Source organism: Erithacus rubecula (genome assembly GCF_903797595.1).
Source record: "Erithacus rubecula genome assembly, chromosome: Z".
Classification (NCBI taxonomy): Eukaryota; Metazoa; Chordata; class Aves; order Passeriformes; family Muscicapidae; genus Erithacus; species Erithacus rubecula.
In genome coordinates this window covers 8,071,487-8,094,451 of record NC_136661.1, presented here as the reverse complement: position 1 = coordinate 8,094,451, position 22,965 = coordinate 8,071,487, and the positions used below count along the sequence as shown (strand labels likewise).

General features: G+C 41.7%; 1 protein-coding gene and 1 long non-coding RNA gene across 3 annotated transcripts in view; one reads left to right on the top strand and one right to left on the bottom strand.

Moving 5' to 3' along the window:
* The window catches only part of MAP1B (microtubule associated protein 1B), a 68,931-nt gene extending 56,558 nt beyond the window's left edge, over nt 1-12,373 (bottom strand). Inside the window, exons 1-2 of the mRNA XM_079330575.1 lie at nt 11,998-12,373; nt 7,270-7,371 (exon numbers count right to left, since the gene is read on the bottom strand). Of these exons, the coding sequence (XP_079186701.1) occupies nt 7,270-7,371; nt 11,998-12,175 (280 nt within the window). The 5' untranslated portion in view covers nt 12,176-12,373. The remainder of the gene's footprint in view (nt 1-7,269; nt 7,372-11,997) is intronic.
* LOC306814486 lies at nt 11,792-22,215 on the top strand. Of its 2 annotated transcripts, none has more exons than XR_013777178.1 (3): nt 11,792-12,067; nt 14,076-14,274; nt 22,158-22,215. It is a non-coding gene; the product is annotated as an uncharacterized lncRNA (long non-coding RNA). The 2 variants fall into 2 exon arrangements; XR_013777179.1 differs by lacking the exon at nt 22,158-22,215 and adding an exon at nt 14,952-15,123.
* The last annotated feature ends 750 nt before the right edge of the window (nt 22,216-22,965 follow it).

Here is a 22,965-nt window from a genome sequence, read left to right as displayed (position 1 = left end):
AATTTATATTTCTTTTGAGTAACTTTGATGTTTTTCATGTGTTATGTTGAAAGGTGAAATGTTTTTGATCTGATTCAGCAATTCACACTGTAGGACACAATAAAAAAGACACCTCACACAAGTTCAAGCAGGTTTTAGATAGCTAGCTAGCTAGATAAAACAGCAGATTGAAACATAAAAAGAACAGAATTACAGAAACAGTGGACAGGAGGATTAAAATATGTAAAGTTGCTTAGAAATGGTAAGTGTACAAAAGCCTAATTAGTATTGAAAAATATTTAAATCTTCCATGCCTAATGAACTTTTAGAATTTGAGCTTTGCAGCTAGTAATGATAGGTTTGAAAAAATCAATAGCACTATAAAAATTATTATGAGCAATGCCATTAAATTATTAGTTCGCGACAAGCATGAAATCCTATCCCAAGATATTCTTGAAGGCTTGCTTTCTATTTAAAGTAATGGCCACATAAAAATTTATTTTTTTTTAAAGTTTGTCTTAGTGCTGTGCAAGTTCTACAAGACCAGAAAAACTACAGGACACAGTCTGAGGTTAAGAAAGCATGTTGGAGGGACATAAAACTCATGAGAGGATGTGAGCCGTTTCCAAGCCTTAAGACCAGAAGCAAGACTCCTGCAGTTGGACTCACAGGGCTCTGTCAAACTTCATCCCCTTTACTTTGAGAAGCTCAACAATGGTGTCAGCAAAAAAAAATTGACCAGAACAAAACTACCTGAATGCAATATCATGCACAGCAACAAAAGCAAAAGTAGAGGAGGAAGGTGGCATGTTTAGTTACTGAGGTGGGGGCTATTCAGAGATGGCTGGGCATTATTCTGCCTGCATGACATGCTGAGCCATTTCCTTCACTGTGCTAATTAGTTTGGTTTCAGTTGTTTTCGTGGTTTTGTCTTCACCTTTATCTGGAACCATGAGTTATCTTACTTTTGCCCTTTCCAGTCTCTCAGGGGTGTGGGAGATCCTCAACCATGACAAGCTTACAAGGTGTAGGAAAACTTATCTATGACTCAGGACATGGGAGCCAAAGCCAGGATCAGTCTGCTCTCCAGAAGAGCTACAGCTGCCATACAACTTGTCCTGCTCTCAAAGGCAGCCTTTGAGAGCAGGGAGTTGACTTCCATGTGAAAGTCTGTGTGGTTCCTTAGAATCACTCAGATTACAAAATCCAAGAATATGGCTAATCTTTTGCAAGAGAATTTATTTTGTTTTGCTTTGGGGGCAGGGTTGTCTTTTGTGGGGCTGATTTCTTGTTTTAAATAAAACCTCAAGCTTTCCAGAGTTACAGATGGACATAATGTCCCACACCAAGCTATGCTCGAGACAGGGGCAGAGAGACACAGGATTGTGACCATCTCACCATTACAGACAAGCTTTCAAGTACTAAAATACATAAAATTTCAACACCAAAACAATACTGAAATTCACACAAGTTTGTTTATAAATTGGTTATTATTTTATTACAATTTTTTACACTCAATTTTTTATTTTACCAGGAATTGGTTTTGAATCATTAACAGATTAAAATCTGCAAATCCAGGTCACCAGGAGCACTTCTCCTCAGCTCTAGGAACAGGTTACCACCAGCAACTACAACCCCAAACTATCTTATCTTTTTGTGGGGGTTGATGTAAAACCATGCACCTTTGTTACAGGACTATCCAGCTTTCTGTTTGTGACTACTACTGACTGCAGTGTTTAACTCCCCTGCTCATAGGAACTGTGAGGTACTGTGGGATACTCCTGGCAGTCAGGATCACATGGATTTGCAGCCAGCAAAAGGTACCTCTTGTACCTGTCTCTACAAGGCAGAAGACAGCTGGAGCACTTCATGCTCCTGCAAGGTTGGTATCAGTAGCCACAGTGGCAATGCTTATTCTACAGATGGCAGTGGAACAAACATGAGCTCCCCATTCCACCCAGTCTGGAGACAGGGAGTGTCTCAACTCCTCTTACTGGGCCTAGTTCTAGTCCTGAATAAAGTGGTAGGCAATTCACTTCAAAAAAAGTATTCGTTTTGTCTTTCAAGAAAGAAGATAAAATGTTCACTTTTTTGCTAATTATGGGGGTATTTTTGTCTTTGTTCTAACTTCAAAATACTAGATAGTACTTTTTCTAATCCAAAATCCAATCCAATCATTTCATAGGCCTTTGGATCAAGCCTCTTCTCATTATAAAATCCAATTAATACCTTTAATGTTTCTCTAGAAAAACAGATAAATTAGATGAGTAGGTAACGAATTCCACAGAAGTGAAGCACATAAGTCTTAACAAAATTAAGAAAAACAGACATCTGACAAAACGTTGCACATGACAAAAAGAAGTTAGTTTCTGCTTAAGCATTTATCATAAATCCATAATGGAAGAGATAACAGGTAGATCATCTGTAAATGATATAGCAGTCAGAAATAAAATATTGAAGTTTTCAGTTTCAGAAATCCCTCATAAACAAAATTATTATGAAAAAGATTGAGGAATCTCACAAGCAACATATTAAGAATTATAATTCTATCAGATAACCCCTAACAACATGAATATATATTTGTGAATATACCATTAGGTATGCTTAGTTTTCATTTTAATAAAGAGGAATGAGGATTCAAATTTCATAATGCAGTTAGAATTCTATCATTATTCATAACTAACTTAATCCTGTGCCTCTGGTAGCTGCGTTACACAGGCCAAAACCTGTTCTGATAAAACATGGGCCATTCTAAAACAATTACTGCATTTAATTTTGATACAAGGCATTTAAAAATAACCTCTCACTAATATTGCTGATTCATACTAACAGCTTAGCATTAGCAGGTACTGGTGTTTTGGAAGCAATGCAAATTCATGCTAATTTTCTTTGAGATCTTTCCTAAAAAAAAGCAGAAATGGAAGGCAATGCCAGAATGATTGTCACATCAACACCTTACTCACTGTAAAAAAGATGATAAAGACTTATTAGCCCAACTCTGAAATTTCAAATAGTACTAAGAAAAGAAGGCTTTGACAACACACAGGCTATTACACTGTAGGCTGAACCACAGAAATCCTAGCATTTCCCCACAAAAGCTCAGGAGCATTTGCTGCCATCAACATGCTCCACCAGGACCCAGGGGCTGCTGGCTTTGTGCTGCTGGGCAGCTCCCCGGTGCAGCACTGGCCCAGTGGCAGCTGCAGGTCACCCTGCAGGGACACCATTCGCAGCCACTGCAGCGTGAGTCAGCTCAATTGTCTCTGCCAGTCTGCCTCCATCTTCCTGCTTTCAATGCGCAAACACTTACAGACACAAAGCCAAGACTAGGAGCCAAATAAAATTAACTTCTCCAAACATATAATGTGCTAAAATGATTCTACTCAATAGCTACTCCAGCTACCAGCACAGTCTCTAAATACCTGAAGAATCATATTTGAAGCATGTACCTAAATATACCAGGCTACCTGAGACCTTAAGCAAAATTAATTCCTAGGCAGTTATGGCACTCTAATAGTCCCTGACAAATCTGGTCTTGACTTCTTGTCTCTTTTCCCTTTGTTTCATTTCAAATTATAGGTTTAGCCCTATGTCCTGACTCGAGGAATTTTGATGAAGTGCAGTTTTCAGGTAAATCAGCACAAAACCCATGCTGTTCAGGATTTTATTACTGACTCCACAATCTCACATGGCAAGCTACTAGGTGTAGTGTTAACTGCTTTTAGATCTGCTTTGACACAGGAAATTACAGTATCATAGAGCAAAGGCTTTTTAGGAAGCCTGAAAGAGGCAAACTCACTGCTGCTGATGATGCAGGTGGCTGCCAAGAGGGAATAAAACATGTCTTGCACTTTGTCAAGATCCCCTCTGGCTGCAGGCAGGTTGGCAATAAAAAAGTCTTAGGTACAGGTAAAGAAGAACTCAAATAAGCAGTTGGTGTGTGCACTGGCTGATGGGCAACAGGAGGTATTATCTAGATAGGAAATACATTTATATGTTCTTGATAATCATAGAACAAAGTAAAAAGTAGCCACAATACATAGCTTGAGCAGTATTTATTAGAATGTTGGAGGTGAGCACCTATTTAAATAAAATAGATTTTAACTAGAAAAGGGCTTGAATATGCACCAGTGCAACAGTCAAGTGTCCCCAGATGGAAACTAAGGGATAAAATACGAGTGTACAGTCTTACAGAAGGGCCCTCAACAGCTTCACCCTCCCCCATCCAAAAACATGGGTCTTTTGTGAAGCTGCTTTATGCAGCTGAAACTTTCTTGCTAATTAAGCAAAGATTGGTAGGTACAGCTGCAATTTCAAATGAGCTCCTTCCAAGACTCTCCACTTGTTCTGCCTCACTGCCAGCTGCACATTTCCTTTTCCAGCTTGCACATTGTTTGCATTTTTTTGGTCCTTTTCATATTACCATAAGATGGAAGTTATCAGTACATGACAAAGAAAACAGAGGCACCACTGGAGTACCCCTTTAAAGTGATGCTGCCTGTTGTTGTGGCAACCACTTAATTAGTTGCATTACTCATTTTTCACCAGCACCTGGCAACATCACCAATCAATGATCTGTTATTATTAAGGAGTCTGCTAACTCAGCTGCTTTACAAGGTAGCAGAAAAGATCTGTTGGCACTTCCATTCTGAATGTTATTTTTTGGGAATCATAAATCACTCATAAATTACCCAACATCTGAATACAATGTGCACAAATACCACCGTGAGAACCCATTCCCTTGAAAAGAACACAAAAAAAGTCCTGGGATCTGATCATGCTCCCTGCAGTACTAGTATATGCATTGCTATTCACTACACAGAGAGGGGGAATCAGACCTTAAATTCTTTAAGTGAAAACACCCAAATGCTTTGACAGTCTCTCCTTTGAGATCATAGGCAGATAGCATGGGGACTGGATTGGCCCCATTTCCTCCAAGCTCCCTTCTTCAGAAAGATTCCTACCCTTCACATTGCTGCTGTCCATATCCTCAAGTGTTCTGAGAAGCACACAAACATATACTGAGCCAGCACTGCAATTACCATAATTAAACATGGTAATCAAACAGCCTCCAGCCAGCCAGCAGTCGGACCTGAAAAAAACAGGGTTTTCCTCAAGAGTAAACTGTCTCTATATGTGAGCTGCACAGACTTCAGACTCAAAGGGCTGGGAAAAAAAAAAAAAAAACTTGTTTAATTACATTCCACAGGCAACCCCACCACCTTGGATGAATACTTCCCTTGGACAAAAGGTCACCTAGTTACCTAAATTCCATTTCTGAGTTTGGGACCATAAAGGCATACATACTTACAATCATATCTTTAGTATCAAAGTTGACTTTTTCAGTGGTTGAACACCCAAAATTTAATATTTAGGTGCTGTAACAGAAATTACATGTTCCGATATGTTATTAGAATGTAGTAACAAAGAAGCCTTCTCTCTGCCAAAAAGCAAAAAAGATACAAAGGAGCCTCAAGCAGAATTCAACATCAGAGAAAAGCAGAAAGAAAATAATTCTGATCTGTACAGTGGGATTCTGGAGGTACAAATGTACTTCTCCACAAAATTTTAGACAAGAAGTTGGTCAAAGCAGATAGCTTTATCCCTTGATATCGCCTTTATTCAAGTTTCAGGCTCCCTTAATGCTCTTTAAGCAGAGATTTTGGCAGTTTATTGTCTGAAGATTGAGCAGTAGTGAAAAACACATTCATTCCTGCTTGTCAGAGATGTTGATGAATTCCAGTCACATGCAATTAAGCTGGAATTCAACACAATGGCAGATTAAACAGCAAAGTCTAGACAAACAAGGGGGGGGAAAAAAATCAATCAAAAATACAATTCCCAGAGAAAAATTCCTGAACAATTCTACATTGTTTCGTTGAAAAAGGGGTGCACAATCTTATTATATGAAAGTAGAGTATTTGCTTTATTTTAATTCACACAGTGGTATTAGGCTGTATCATCTAAAAAGACAGTGAAAATGCTACTCATGCTGTATTATTTTTGCTACAGGAGTAACACAGGATCTTTAGGTTTTAAAGTAATCAAAAATGGGATTCATTGCATTTTGCATTTCCTTAAGATAAATTTCCTCTCTGTAAAGCAAAGCAACAAATGTCACTGTGAAGTTGAATAGGCGTCATGACATTTAAAATGAAATTAAAGACAAGTATTCTAGGCCCCATTTTACATCCACATAAATAAAGGGCTGCATGTCTTTACTCAAATCTTCGTGCTGTGTATTGTTTTATTAGCTCTGTTCGTTTTCAAACCAGAGGACAAATGATAGAAGTATATAATTTTTTCTTAACTCTGGCAGTGCTTTACTCTCTCTAGATATGGGAAGATACAGCAAAAACTGCTTTAACATAAGAAGAAAAAGTTAGTTACACAAGACATTTTTGTACATTATTCAAAAACATCAGGTCAGTGCTGCCATGCTAGCAAGGCATCAGGGTCTCTTTGTCAACAATGAATAGCAACTGACCTCAGGAAGTTCATTTAGCAGTGTGATACAAAATTTCATAGCCCTTTTACTCCACACATGAGAGATGTTTCAGCAGCTGTACTTTCCAGCACTCCTCAGTACTGGGTTGTACTGCACAACAGCACTCAACATGCACATGACCACAATGATTACACCAATGACAGAAACCTCTACTACTTTGAAAAGGTCATGTATGTTCACATGAGAAACCTGATTAAATTCATCCACACTCATTCAGCAATGGTATTAAAAGTAATGAAATCTAAGAAAACTTACCAAACACTTGATTCTCAAGAAACCAGAACAAACCCAAACTTTGCACTTCACAACTGGTAAACAAATGTTTCACTTTATTGAATGAATCCTCTTAAGGAAGAATGGGCTTGGAAAACAGGCAGCAAAAGAGATTTAGTCTTATTAGACCTATGCATTTCTGATTTCCTCATATAAGCCAAACAAAGTTCCAATGAGTGAAGGTAGACTCACCATAACTCAGTTTCTCATACCAAGAAAGACAGCTAAGCTGAAGTCCTTTGGGAAGAAACACGGGCTTGAGCTGCAGTTGTGCAACCACTGTGACATCAGTTTTGGTTCTGTCAAACTACAGAGCTAACCTTTCCAGTTATTGCTTGGTATGTACTCTACCTACCACAATAAGCTTCTGTCACTGCACTACTAGACTGAACAGCTTCTTCATATAGCACCAATCAAAAAGTGAGTTTTCTTAACTCTATAAAAGGCCCTCAAACTAATGGGCCAGGCAGCTTCAGAGTGTAGTTTAGCAGTTCTGCTCTTAAACTCACCTCGAACTTCAGGAGAGAATCGAGCTGAATGGCGAGACACAAAAAGTTTCAGTTCTTGATCCAAGTTGCATTCGACCAAGTTTGTGTCCCATGACCGGATTCCTAAAATTCGAAATACAAAACACATCGAGCTTAGGAGCACGGGAAGTTTTAACAGAGAATTACTCTATTTGCATTCAATCTATTTGCATATTTCTAAATTCCAAGCCCAGCCTCGCATCCTTCCAAGGCACACAGCTATTTTTAAAAACGCTTTTGGAAGTATTCTGACAGGAATCAGAAAAAGCCAATCTGCCTTTCCTAAGGGTGACCATTCTTTAAGGCTCCAGCTTTAGAAATGCAGTAGTAGCCACTTCACAGTAAGTTACCAATGTCCCTGACATGACGTTAGAATGGCAATACAGAGTTTTACAAAAACAGAAGAGTGAATCACTCAGAGGACAATTTGCATGTTGCCCTTTTGAGAAGAAAACAAGTCATGTTGCCCTTTTGAGAAGAAAAAAGCAGCATTACCTAGTATGTTGCTAATTAATATTTAAATACAAAGTATTAAATTGCTGACTTCTTCATTCAGTATCTTTGAAGGATACCATATTTTAAATTAAAATTTAAGTGATCTTTTATTTATGAAGTGTCAGAACTCTAGTTTTGAGATTTGAAAATGCTGTGCTTGATCTTTTTTTTAAAAACCAAACCGCACATCTCTGTTCCCTACTGTTTTCCCCCCAGCTACTTAAAAAGTGAGACATGTTATACTTATAGAACCAAAAATATATTATTCCAATGTAGATTTTTAAAGACTGAAATTTGACCAGGAATAAAAAAAGTCATTGCAGCCAAAAGACAAGCTTTTTTTTAATAAGATTTTGATGAATAATTTTTTGGGGGGAAAAAAAAAGTATAATATACTTCAGATTTTTCTATAATTTTTATTTTTAAATTGTTCTAAAAAATGTTCTAGTATTGAAATAATAAGTAGGCAGTAACACTACAAATAAGTCTAGGCACTGCTGCAATTTTGAAAACCAAAACTGCACTCATTTTTTTGTCCTAAAAAACCATCATTTCATCTACACAAATGGACTGGCAAACATAAAATGGATGGCTGGTGAGGAAGTGTCTTGTGGCCCCTCCCCACACGACCATGCCTTTGCATAAAATTATTGGGTTAGACCACTTTGGGGTTTGAAACAAGATGCCTGAGGAGGTGTCTGTCCAACCCCTCAGAATGAGTCTAGAATTATCACTGCTGTTAACTCTGTCAGGGTTTCAGGCTGTGGATGTCAATGCCACTTCTCATGCTATACGTATTTTCTGTTCCAGGGCAGCAGAAATATCAGAACTTAGACTGGCAGAAGCCATGTTGCAGGGATGAAGCATGAGGAGAAAAGAAGGACTAGCAGTGAAACCAGATCTGCAGTGTCAGTCTCCCATTGCAGCTCTGAGTAGGTTCTCCATGCAAATATGAACATCTGCATTTCAAGAGCCTGGAGCTTCTGCAAGAAGAATGCATCCTTGTCAGCATCCAAGTAAAGGCAGTAGCAAGCTTACTGCAGTGTGCTACCAACAACTAAGTAGCTGCCATTTGAATCTCTAGAAAAATTTGAAAATACAGTATTGCCTGTGTTCCATAACCACTTGAGAAAAATAACTGAGCTATAACCAGCCACCTCCACTTCCTGACTGACGCATCATTGTTCAGAGACAAGACTCTTCTGCAAGTCTCCTTACTTGGTTTTCTCAGAAAGCTCTTGGCCATATGGTACATCTTTGGGACAAATTTTGGCAGGCAAATACATCTAAACAGGCTTTAATATTTTCCAGGTGTTGGAATATTTGAGAGCAAGGAACACCAAGATGATATAATACCATACGCATAGCGCACATATGAAAACAATAACTATTAAACTGATGTTGATCACAAAGCTGAAGTACACTGGATGAATGAGTGTTGAACTTCAAGAAGCTTGAAGATAAACAGTTCCCCTGGCCTATGACACCAAGCTGGGTGGAGAAGCTGCAATGGTTTCTGGAGGTCAGTTAAACAACCTGCCTACGATTCATCAATGCTGCTAATGGTAGGACTTAGCCACCATCCCTAGCTGCCTTTGGTGCAATCCTAATTTGCTGTAGAGATAAGATTCTGATTAGATGTAGTCAATATTGCTCAATCATTGACTGATTGAGCCAGGCAAGGTCCAAAATGCAGGACTCAACACAAAATAAATAGGAAAAAATAAACAAAGCCAAGGGAAAAAGCCTGTATGTTTTATGAACACAGAACCTGAAGCTGGAATTTAGGTAGACTATGCAAAATTTGGAACTGCATGATTCAGCAATCTGGATGCAAAAATTATGCATCCATATTATAGCATAGCAGAGAGTATTAAATGAACGATATCACTAAATCAGATTTTGGGCGGAACAAAGGTAGACGTGGAACTAAAATCCAAGGTCAATCCAATGATGGATTGTGCACATAATGATGGGTGTGCACATAACTGCTGTAAACATGGCTGAACTGGAGCTCTTTCTTTCTTTCTGCAGCCTTTGGAGTGCAATGCCACTAGACACAGGACTAATCAGACAGCAGGCAGGGCACACCCAGTAGCATCTGCTAAATCAGTGGAAAAGTCTTGAAGCTTTCTCTTCACTCCCCTCTTCGCTTTTAGTGGATGGTGGGTTGGAGGATTGCCCCCTTAGCAAAGTCACATCCAAAATGTAATTACTGAAAATGCGTCTTGCCACGCCATTCCCTCCCCACGATATATTAAGAAATGACTCTGCATTCCACCAGGTTGCGTAGCATCACGCCACTGATGTGTTATCAGCAGATGTTTTCTTTGACACGTTGCTCTGCAGTTTGACGCATGAATCCACAGTTTTCAGTGATGGTACTCAGGAGATGTACCAGAGAAGACAGTGAGGCAGAGTTATTAAGAACCAAAACATATTTAAAGCTCTATTGAGAATAAAGGCAGTAAGAAGTGGTTTTTTTCCCAGACTTTCCAAAGAGAATATTAGCTGAGCCCACAATTGCCTCACGTAGATAGAGCATCAGACTCCCAATGTATTCATCCAGAACAATGCACCTCAATTTCATCGAGGAGTTTTCTTAGGAGGCAAAAATCTCAATCAGATGGTCTGATACTAGAAGCAGCAAGGTGACTTCTAATCCAAAATGATGAATTAAAATGCGAAAGCATTCCCTCTGAACACCTAAACCTGTAAGTGGGTGTTATGCTTAGTGGCAGGAGATAGCAGCAACTGAGCTATGCAGCAGCAACTGTACAATAGGAGATTCAAGAAGAAACTGAAGAGCCTTTCTTCAGAGGAAGGATATTAGCTGTCTTGAGGGAAGAAATTTTACCAATTTGCTTTATAATCTTTGACAATTTAATTAAAATGCAGCCAGTTCTCTTCTAACACAACTAAAAATTAGATAGAGTTAAGGAAATGCAATGCTGAAGAAGCTTTGAATGACAAAGCACCTGCCTCAGCAGCTCTCCCCCAAGAGACAATGGTAGCAATAAAGATGAACAGGTTATGATGAAACTAGTTAGCTGAGATGAGGATGCCTTTTACCTCAAGCAGTAATGAAAAAGAATTCAGAGAAATAACCAAATCAAAGCAACAATGGTTGAGAAATCAACAATAGAGACAGACGAAGTCCTAGCTGGACTGCTGAACCACACCTACATGACAAGGCTGCTACCAATTCCCCGTTCTGGGATCTCTTCTCCACTCTTAACAATGGCAGTTCCTAAAATCTTTGTTTTCACCAGCTCAGAACAAAAAATACATGTTATAAAATCAGGTATCAACTGAGTTTAGCTAACTGTAAGGTCCGGCAATAATTTTATTTGTGCTTTATTCCACTAATACCGCAACAGCTTGGCTTTTTTTTTTTTTATTTCTTTCCCCACCTCTCCGCATATAGACTGCAATCTATTGTATCAGAGACCAGAAGGAAAACTTATAAAACTGTCATTTCGCTTGCAATACCACCCTGGATCGCCGTCTTAAGAAAAGGACAAATAAACGCCGAGTCAGAGCAGCCCGCAGACGGACAATAACGAGGCTGAGCGCTCGGTTTAACAGCCTTGTTACTCATACGGGTTTTCTTTATTGGAACACATATACACGTATATAACTTGGGTCCTGAAAAATTGTCCAGACGACAGAAAAGTCCCAGCGCCCCAAGTTAGACACAAAGGCGCGGCTGCGCTCCCGCCCGCGCAGCCTCTGCCGCCCAGAGGGAAAACGCCCCGAGCCCCGCCGGCTCGGCGCGGCGCTGGGGGACGGGGGATGCGGGCGGCAGCCGCCCCGCAGCCCCAGCCCAGCCCATCCACCGCACCGCCAGCCGCCCTTTGTCCGCCCCGGGCTGCCATCGGGACCGCAGTGCGGACCGTGCCACGCCCACCCGCCGGTGTCTCCGGGCAGACGGGCTCGGCGGCGGGCGCTGCGCTCCCCGCGGCCCCTCCGCCCCGCGCGGCGGGAGGGGCTGCCCGCGACTCTCCAGCCCCGCTCCGCAGCGCCCGCACCCCGCGGGGCAAGGTCACGGGGGGCGGCGGCGGCGGGACCCCCGGGGAATAGGGAGCCGCAGAGCGCGGCTCGGCGGGATGGGTGCGGGGGCAATCCCGGCTCCCGGCCGCGCCCAGCGGGGACAGGGCGCCGGCGGGGGGTGTCGCGGCGCTGCTGGCGGCGCCCCGGCTCCCGCCGCCTCACCTCGCTCGATGTTGGCTATGGCCCGCCGCAGGTGCTCCTCAGTCACCAGCTCGCCGATGACCACCAGCAGGTAAAACTTGCTGTCTAGGAAGCGGTGGGAGAGACTAGGCGAGGTGGAGGTCGGGTTGGGGATGCTGCAGGAGGGCTCCGAATCCACTTCCACCACTACGGTGGCCATCGCCTCCGCCCCGCGGCTCCGGGGCGCTGAGCTCCGCAGGCGGCAGGGAGGGAGTGAGGGCGGGTAGGGAGGCGGCGGCGCTTTTATACGGAGACGGTGCAGGGCAGGGACCTGGTGAGGAGGAGGAGGAGGAAGGGGGGGAGCCGGCGCATCCTCCGCACCGCCGCCGCCTTTCCAGCATCCACAGCTGATGTCATCTGCGGCAAATCCTCCCCGCGGCGGCCCCCGGAAGCAGGAAGGACGCGGGGGGCGAACAACGCCCCGAGGGGACGCGGAGCAGCGCGCCCCGCGCCCGGCTCTGCCCCGGCCGCGGACCCTGCGCCGCGCCCCGCGCCCCCCTGGTTCTCCGTGCCCTCGGGGCGTCACCCCGCCGCGGGGCACCCAGCCCCGTCCGGCTCCCTGCCCCGAAACCTGCGAGGAGCCGCAGGTGACCGTGGCCTGGCAGACCCGGGCGGCTCATGAGGGAAAGCCGGCATCGGGACTCCAGCATCACTCCAGACGCGGATGAAAAAGCGGTGCCACTGCCCAAAGCCAGTTGTCTTCTCCTACATCTTGCTGTAGCACTGCAGCAAAATTTGAGTCATACTTAAGCACACACCCTCACCTAGCAGTCTAAATATTCATGCTATTTTTTTTTTTTATTTGAAAGCAGTTCATTTAATAAGATATTTCACATATAGCCTTTCTGCACATGTTCAATGTCCATGGAGATAAAACACCAGAAAAACACTGGTTTTGGACAACGTGCTGAAACCCCTATTCTTAGCTTGTTCAAAGATGAAGTTCAAAGGGCTTTGGTAAGTAATGTTGACCAGGCTCAAGCAACTCCAGAGAGCAATGATAGCAAAAAACTTACACAATGACAGAACCAAAGGTTTAATTTCTCTTCTCATAGATACTAATCTACACCCCAATGCTCAGTGATAACCACCTCTGAAAAGTGTGTTACTCCCTCCTAATAGAGGATAGGGAAGTCAAATCTGTCTGATATCTTCCTCTTGCTTTACTGACATAAGTAAGCCACTCATTTCCACTAAGCCTCTTGTTTATATGGCTCAAGTGATGTGGGATGAATATCACTGTGTCACAGGAAAGAATATAAACTTTTATAGCTTGTTTTTAAGACAATCTCTTGTCTCTAACTGAGAAAACATTTCCACTGTCTGCAGCTTCTTACAGTGCTGGGTGTGCAAATTCTCTGCTTACTGCTCAGGAGCAGAGTGCTTGTCTAGTTGAACCAGTACATAACCCTTGTCTTCTTTGTATTTTGTTCCAAGGCACAGTGGACTAATTTGCAGGCATTTCAGGTTGTCACTACTAAGTTTTTTTTTTTTGTCTTACTAGCCTAGAGGGTACAGTTTTAACCCACAAAGTTAGAACAGGATCTTTATAAGTGCTGGCCCATAGTGTTGTATCTGTCTATAGCAGCTAGTGGTTTTGATATGAATAGTTCCTCTGCATAAATACAGCTCTCAGAGTCTTGGCTTACATAGTGTGGTGTGTTTGGATGTTGCATCCAAAGCAGACATTTTCTGAACTGCTGTTATTCTGAAGGTTGTAGAGTGCAGGCAAGAGTTTTCACATCCATGTCAGGTGGCTGAGATGACACAGCGGTAAAGGGCAGCAGTGCTCATTCTTCACTAGAGCTGACACTGCTGATAGAATAAATACCATGGCATAGATGCAGAAGAACTAGCAGCAGTTTTAAGGTTTGCAAGGTATTCAAAGGTGTCGCATGTTGCTCTTTGGATACTCCTGTTCATCTGGCCCCACTTTGCTGTTTCCTTGCTAATCCTGTCAGTTTCCCAGGGATGGTGAAGGTGCCTACTTAGAAGTAATGTCCATCCCCTGTTGCCTTTTCCTATATGATCCCCTTCCTAATAATTTATTATAATTGTAGATACCTTCAAGATATGCCACATGGTGCCCACTGGAGAAAGCAGGCTGCAGGCCTCCATCACTGCAAACTATAGTTTTGGGATATGCCTTTATTTCAATCACCACCAAGAGCAGCTAGTCTCTCAAGCATGGAAAGGATTTGCCTAAGGGACTTGCCAGTTGTTTGCAGAATAGACAGAATCTGGGTCCTGGACATAAAGGTAAAACAATTACTTGCCTCACAAGCACAGCACTGTATGTGCTTTTAAGCACTTTCTTAGTTTAAGGAAAAGTGAAGAAATCAGTAGCTGAAAAGATGCCTATGAATTTGAAAAGTAAGACCTGAAAAGAATGAATTTTATCAGAGAATAAAATGCTTACCTTCATGTAGGTAATACAGTTACATGTGAAATAGCCTGCTCGGATAGTCCTCTATTTTATACTGCACTGTAAAGCAACATGCAATTAGAACATGGCATGGTGAAAGATGAATTGTTACAGTCAAACTGTCTTGTGTTGGGTGATGTGTCACACATTAAAACTCTAAGGACAAGAGGTTTTCTTTAGAGAAAAATGGTTTTGTGCTAAACTCTTCAAAGGATGCAGACCTCTGGCCTTGTCTATTCACAGGCATATGCTGCATCATCTGAGATGGAAGGTGGACAAGAAAGACTCTTTATCCTCCTGAACATACCTCTGAGGAAGCTGCAGGACCCCAGCTCTACAGCCACTGTTCACACTGTGACTTGCTCTGTCAGTACTTCAGTCAGGTAGATTTGACCCTGCCTGAAAACGAATTTATATTCTGCAATATAAAGCATCAGGTTCACTGCTGAGTAAAAGGTGGTGATATGCTGCATAAAACTGACTTAGTGTCCTGTGACCTTCACTGTTTTAGAGTGATACCACCTGCCTATCTGCAGCTTAATCACACAGATATGCCCCTTCAGTAGAAGAAACAGCAGCATTCATGGAATGGACCATGGAATATATCTTACTGTTTCAAAGAGACAGTGATTGAGACCCACACCTTTTTTATTGTTTTGGTTTGATTTTGTGGTTTTATTATGTTCAATACCAAAATGGAGTCCCAGAGTTGAATATAGTCAAATACTATATGTAGAGCTGTATTTTTTTAGATGTTGAGGTTTTTTTTAAAGAGGCAATTTAAATAAAGTGCTTGAATTTTTAAACATGTTTCTTAGTAATATGTGCCATTTGTTGCTCACTAATATTCAAGCTTCATTCAAGTCCAAACTTCAAATTTTAAATGAAGCTTCAGTTATGTATAAGCCCTTAGGTTGGCCCTTTGTCTCAGGTCAATCCCTAGCATAAAATAAATACATGTCCATGTGGATTGCTTCAGATTGCACTCATCTTGAGTGCTGGGGGCAGTCTTGGCTGCTACAATAAAAGAGAGATATAGAACTATTGGAGGATGCCCAGAGGAGGGCCATGAGGATGGTGAAGGGCCTTGAGGGGAACTGTGTGAGGAACACCTGAGGTCACTTGGTCTGTTCAGCCTGGAGAACACTGAGGGGACCTCACTGCAGCCTACATCCTCTCCTTGTGAGGGGAAGAGGAGGGGCAGGCACTGATCTCTCTGTGGTCACCAGTGAGGTGACCACAGAGGGAATGGACTGAATTTGTGTCAGGAGAGGTTTAAGTTAGATATCAGGAAAAGCAGAGGGTGGCTGAGCATTGGAAGAGGCTCCCAGGGAAGCAGTCACAGCATCAAGCCTGACAGAGTTCAAGGAGCATTTGTACAATGCTCCCAAACATATGGTGTAATTCATGGCGTGTCCTGTGCAGGGCCAGGATTTGGATTTCAGTAATCCCCTTGGATCCCTTCAAACTCAGAATATGTTTTGATTTTTTTGAATTTAAGAACTTTACTGAAACTGAAGCATCTCAGAAGGCTGTTATTTCAGAGAAATGCCAGTCTGAGGACTGCACAATGTGTCATGAAGGGCATTCCTCAGGTGGGTAGAATTTCTTAAGGATAAGCAGGAAGACCTAACTTCTAGAGATGGAGATTTGCCAGCCTAGACCTGAGGTCACAGATTTACACAATGACAGGTTGGAAGGGAACTCTAAAGTAATTTTGTCTAATTCTCCTGCTCAAGCAGAGCCACCTGGAGTAGATTTCTGAGAGCAGTGTTCAGCAGGGTTTGAATATCTCCATGGATGGAGACCACCCCCATTCTGGGCTACTTCTGATGCATGATGAATCATGAATGTGCAGCCAATACTATAGCAGATAATACCTGTAACACTGTGTACCTTACCAGATGCCTTCTCAATGTGACCATCATTCTCAATACCCCACTCCACCTCACCCCCCATTTCCTGCAATCAGAAGCTCTACCATCCCCAAGTGGTCCATGCTTTATCTCCCAGAGCCTCCTCAGGGCATTGCTCCTTTGGGACAACTTGGAGAGCATGCAGCAGCAGCAGCACAGGTGCAGAGGGACAGCCAGCACATCACCCTGACCCCAGAAGGGCAGAAGTGTCACCCTGCAGCTGCTGGCCATGGTGTGATTAGGAACGAGCCCTTCCCTGCCAACACCCAGATGTGTGGTTCATGAAGACAGCTCCTCCTGCCTTCCCCCACTTTTTAGGCAGGGAAGCATCTTCAGCTCCAACATCCTCAAGCTGGCACTGCCAGAGAAGCTCCTCCTGAAGCAGTGACATTGCAATAGCCAGGGTCACCAGAGAGCTGACTCTGGGGAAATACTTTACATTTTATGATGGTAGTCTTTAACTACACGGAAAATAAAAATTACTTGACCAACATTAATTTCAGGTATTTTAAATGTATTACTTGAATTTTATTGATTACTTTTTAAATTGCAAAGGAGAGAAAGCTTTTATTTGCTCATGGTGAAATATCCAGTTCAATTGGTATTTCACCTGTTTCTTACTCCTTCCACGTTCTCCACAGAAAATAAGTTAAGTTTCACAAAAAAAAAAAAAAAAAAAAAAAAAAAAAAAAGTGAAGAAAGCAACACTATTGCTTTTAAAAATAACATTTTCTCTCACTTTTAGCTTTCTGTCTTGAAGTGAGAATAAAATAACACCAAGTAACATTTTGCCTTAGTTCCCAGTAGAAACGTTTATTATTTTTTATCAGAGTAATTTCCCTCTTTAGTGGAAAAAAAATAGAAGTAAAAAAAGAAAAAAAAAAACTTTATTTAACTGCAATGAGAATTAAATGAAGAGAAAAAGATCCTCCACTGGACTATTAAAAAGAGACAAATTAAAAAATAATTCTTTTGCATAATTTTATCCTGACATTTGCTCTGAAAAGAACATGTAGCTTTTCGTGAAAATAAAATTATTGTTTCTCCACTGTTGGAGGGAAAATACAGCAGTTTTAGGTAATTAGATCATGTTTACTAATTAGGATGATACTTAAAATTCAGCAATAAATGATAATAAAAGCATTGAAGGCAATGGTACCCATTGTACTACAAAGCTGGATGGATAATTAAAACATCATCAGCTGCAAAAACAATGGTAAGACAAAGTTGTTGGCATCAAGCAGTAGTTTTGAGCATCCTTTGAGCTCAGGGCTCAATTGTCAACCCTTCTGAACAAGAGACAGAATGGTCTGTTGATATAGGACATAGGGTTTCAGGAGATGAGTTTGTCAGGGTTCTAATTCTTACTGAAGGACTGCAAGTTACATTCAAGTTAATTTCATTTGGGTGCTGGGGGTAAATACAATTTATCTCCTATCACAGCAACCTGAAGAACCCAGTGGTCTAGAGTGCCCATATCTACTTCCTTTCAAGCCAGTTTTAGAGCTTAATCTTGACTTAGGAGAGGAGACAAATCAAACTATGGGTTTAGGATGAGTAAGTACACTATCACTGGCCTAGTTTGGGGTAGCTGGAAGCTGAGTTCCTGCACTGGGCTGTTGGCTGCTGTGACACTCATGTTCAGCCTGGCTGCCCAAACCCTGCCTGCCCTGGCAGCATACCCTGCCCGTGCCCATCAGGAGAACCATCAGCCAAGGTGCTAGTGCCCCAACTCACTACAGGCACAAAGGAGAAAAGTACCAAAGGGCTCTTGGCCACATGCTGATGCTCAGGTGGCAAAAGCACTTGGAGGTGCTCTAAAGAAAAGGGTGGGTTGGTTGTTTTTGTTGTTTTCTCTCCAAGCTGAATTGTCTAAAACTGCCTCTGGGAACCAAAGAACAAATAATATTTTCATGTAGTTTTAAGATGTGCCTTACAATACTTTTCAGAGGTTACATGCTAGCTCTGTTAGTTCTGTAGGATTTGAAGCTGCTTTTTATTATTATTTTACTAGGGTCCTGTTCTCTCAAGCACACTATAATAGAAATGGCAAATTGATACAGCAAAGAGAATAGGAAGCATCATTTCATACAGTGTGCTGACAGGCTTCTGAACACAGAATCTGGGGAAATGCTCCATCTTCCTACTGGAAAGGTCCTGGTCCTACACTCCAGGCATCACAACTCTTCAAGGCTACAGCATTTAATGTATTGCATAGCTGCAACCAGAGTAGTGCATCATTTTGCACCCTTGCCCAGGACTTTGTGTGCATGCAAAGATCTTGATGCAGCCTTTCATTCTAGCGCTCTTACTACGCAGAAAGTTACAATGAGTCCTCTTCCTGAAATAGTGGTTTGTGACTCTGATACTGCCTAAAGTGTTTAGCCATTCTACTGATGTAGCCTTTAGTCTTAGTGTTACAATCATCCAGTCCTTTAAGTGTTTCAGCTACCAGAAAGCCTCATACTTTTTCCATAGAACTTGATACTCAAACAGCATAAATGATAGAAATGGTTAACTTAATTTTATATGTATCTCAAAACAAATTCCAGAGTTGTTCATTCAGACCGCCTACATGACTGACCATCTGGTTTGTTTCTCCTTTTGTACACTTTGTTATTTTGACTTATTGGCAATGTTAGCATTTGTAGATTTTGCAGCATCATTTTGGCTTTTTTGTTTGTTTGTTTGTTTGTTTCCCTTTGTTTTCTGATTTATTTATTTGTCTGCCCCAGGCACTCCAATAGGCTGACACAAAGCAAAGATGATTTAAGGGTGCTCTTTAAATTAATAAGTCATTCCTAGTCATTGGCATTTTGCTGTAGGTTGGGATGTGCTGACTAAGAGTTGCTCTGCAGAATTTACTGAAGGGCCTGAGTGAAGGGTGTACAGTAGAGTGCCCAGAGAGCTCAGTAAGCTGAGCATTTTACTAAAGGTCCTGTGTTTTGAGATTTGGCAGAGACAACCACCACTGGGCATTCTGATACAAAGTTCACCATCAGTGTTTGCTTTGTGCCCAAGAGTGTGCCTTGAGTCCTGCCATGGCAGTACCCCAAGAGTCCTTGTGGAGCTGGAAGCATGCTTTGGGATAGACAGGGTCTGCCATGATTTCCTCCTAAAAATTGTCCCGAATTTTGTCAGGTTGTAATGCAATTTTCTTGTCAGAAATTGCATTATAACCTCTTTGGGCAATTCTAGAGCGGTGTTATATTTCTGATATACTGAGAAATTTTGTTATTTCTCATTATTTGCAAAGGCAGTAGAGCAACAATGTTAAAAGCCATTGCTGAAAAGTATGATTACAAATGCAATAATATAGATCCATGACCAAGTACATTACAAAATGCAGAAAATAAGCATTTTTTAAAATACTCTTTTCCAAATATTTGTAGTCTGGTTTTTGGAGTTGTTCTGTGTAGGGTCAGGAATTGGACCAAATGATTCTTGTGGGTCCTTTCCAAGTTAGGTTATCCTATGGTTCCATTAAATATTCTGTTTAGTTTTCCCTAAGATGGCATGAGCTTCTTTAACTGTGGGGTTTTGTCCAGCTTCTCCTTATGCTGATTCCAAAACCATCTTGAATTCCAGTTTTTCAACACTCAAGGAAGGCAAAATCGTATCAGCCTAACTTATTTTACTGCAGGCATACTTATGAGAAAATAGCTATTATATTGTCATTAGGTGGGACGATAGTATATACTTGTGTATATCACGTAAATGATACAAGAAAAACCTCTTTCTCCTCCCAGTAATACTGGAAATACTACTTTTTACATGCAGGAATATCTTCTTCCATAGCTGCACAGAAATATTGCTATTTCTGGGATAACACAAAGTGCTGTTGCACTCAGTTTTGTGAAAATGCATGAATGAATATATCTTTTCCAAGCAAAGTAATGGATATATATTGCATAGATAGAATGTAATCTCCACTTTTGAGTAATATAAAGGCACTGTATTTTGGCAATACATGGTCAGAACTGTTTTTCCATATTTCTCTGAGAAAATCCCGGTTCCACAAACCACCAAGTGTCAACTCTGTATTAGGAAATAGGTTTACTAATAAATTGAGAAAACAGTTTTTTATCTGGATATCCTTACCAGCTCTGTATGTTTTCTTTGGAGGTATTGTGTTAAGTAGTCAGCCACAGTAGACAGTAGATACAGTCATCACTGAGAGAAAGCACTCACACAAATCCCCGTGACCCATGGGTCATGAAATTGTTCACTGCTATATTCCTACATTTATACATTGTATTTTTAACATCATTAAAGTCATTATAGATGATTCATTCAATGAAAATGTTTGTTTATCTCCAAAGAAATCTCTGATTGCTTCTTGCTTTTTCAAGATCTAAAGCTATAGGCTCAATCTTCCAGTTTGGTCACATCATTTTCCTTGGGTTCAGTTAAAGTCTTAGTCTGATTTGATAGTAATGAATTCAGTGGAGAGCATAAAGTAGCTGTCAATGGCCTTTTTTATAGAAAAATAAATTAAAGCTGTGGTAGAAGGATGAGTAAATCTCCATCTAGAAGAAAACTGCTAAAGCCATCACCTTATGGTGCAAAGTACTGAGGAATTAATGGAAGAGAAAACTGGGAGGCTGCTGGTTTGGCAGGGATAGAGGTTCGGTTTCTTTTTTCACAGTAGCTTCTATGGGGTTGTGTTTTGGATTTGTGCTGAAAATGGTGTTGATAATGTAGAGATATTTTCATTATTGCTGAGCAGTGCTTTCTGCCAAAGCCTTTTCTGCTCCTCACACCACTCCACCAGTGAAAGGGCTGGGAGGTACAGGAGCTGGGAGGGGACACAGCTGGAAAAGCTGACCCCCACTGACCACAGGGATATCCCAGGCCATATGGCATCATGCTCAGGATATAAAGCCGGGGGAAGACGAAGGAATGGGGGTATGTTCAAAACCATGGCATTTGTCTTCCTGAGTCACTGTTTTTCCATGATGAAGCCCTGCTTTTCCTTGAAGACACTGTGCCCATGGAAAGCAGTGAATTAATTGCTTGGTTTGCTTTGCTTGTTCATGAGGCTTTTGCTTTACATATTAAATTGTCTTTATCTCAATCCATGAATTTTCTTGCTTTTACCCTTCTAATTCTCTCCCCCATCATGCTGGTGAGGGAGTGAATGAGCAAGTGTGTGGGGCTTTGTTGCCAGCTGGGATGAAACCTGACAGAGATGAAGTGCAAAGAACACTGGTGAAGTAATAATAAAATGGACAGGGAATTATTTTCTTCCTTAGAATATTTTTCTGAAGTCTAGGTTTTGGTGTAATGCCCTGGTTTTTTTGGATTCTTTTAAGGATGATCAGGGTTGATGGTAAGATTTTTTTGCCATTGGCTTTGCTAGTTAGGAGGCTAGCATGGCAGTCTGGCTCCAAAGGGAATTGCTGGCAGACTAAGCCCATGTTCTGCTAGCATCCAGCATATAAAAGGGGCAAATACTAAGACTGTGAAGTACTTTTAGAAGAAAAAGTTTCTGAATAAGAACAACATAAAATCAAGAAAGAGTCATGTTTATTTTGGCTGAAGAAGATGCCCCAGATGCTGTGCAGCCTAATGTTATAATATATATTAGTGCCTCCTTCCAGGCTGTCAGCACTGTAGAAAAAGTAGAATAAGAGCCAAGAGGTGACTAGCAAGGGGGCTATGATAATGTCAATCGAAATTGGAAAGTAATTACAAAAATAAAGATGAGATGATGTAGGAAAAGACTCGGGCAGATACAGTAGGTATTGAAACAAACACTAAACATGATCACTTCTCTTCCTATGCATTCTTCTTGCAAGTAACAGAGTAGGAATTCATCATTTGGGGAAGAAGAGGAAGAAGGTTGGTTCTGGCCCAATCTCCCTTCAGCCCTGCAAAACCCAGGGCATTGCACAAAGGGTAAGTCAAGGTGTGCGCTGGCATCCCCTCCAAGTAGAATGATTTCTTGCAGCCATGGTTGTCCATGTTCCCCATGGAGCAGAGCACTGGCCATGCAGCCAGCACTGAGAGGACACCTAAAGGTTCCCATGCACCTACAGAGGACTCAGCAGCCCTTGCTGTAACCAACAGAATGGGCTGTCTGAAGCAAGGACGTGGCATCATGTTGCAGGATTGCTATACAGAGTGCTGCCCGTCAGCTTCTCTTCCAGCAGTGCCAGCATGCTCTGGGTCCAAGGCCAGAAGCTAATGGGCGTGCTTCTGTGAGTAAGCATTTCTGGATTCTGGAGTGCACTGTGATCTTCATGAATTGCACATCTTTGGAGAGGAATTTCTCAAAATTGCTTGCAGACCCCTGCCTCCCTCTATCTCTGCATTGTGCCACTGGTGGCTTGGCCTGTGCATCTACTGTTAGCAACAGCTGCAAGTGCAGAGGGACTAATGGCTGGTGTCCAGCATATCTCCAAATTGGTGCTGCCTTGCTAACATTTTCATTCCATGAGAATTCTTTTCAGTGTCTTCAGCATAAATCCCATTTAGAAGTTTTTCCTAGTGTTTGTGCTCTGTTTTGCTTGGGTTTTTTATTCTTGGTTGGTTTGTTGGTTGTGTTTTTAGGGATTTGTTGGTTTGTTCTGGTTGAATTGTTTGTTTTTTTCTGAGCATGAGCAG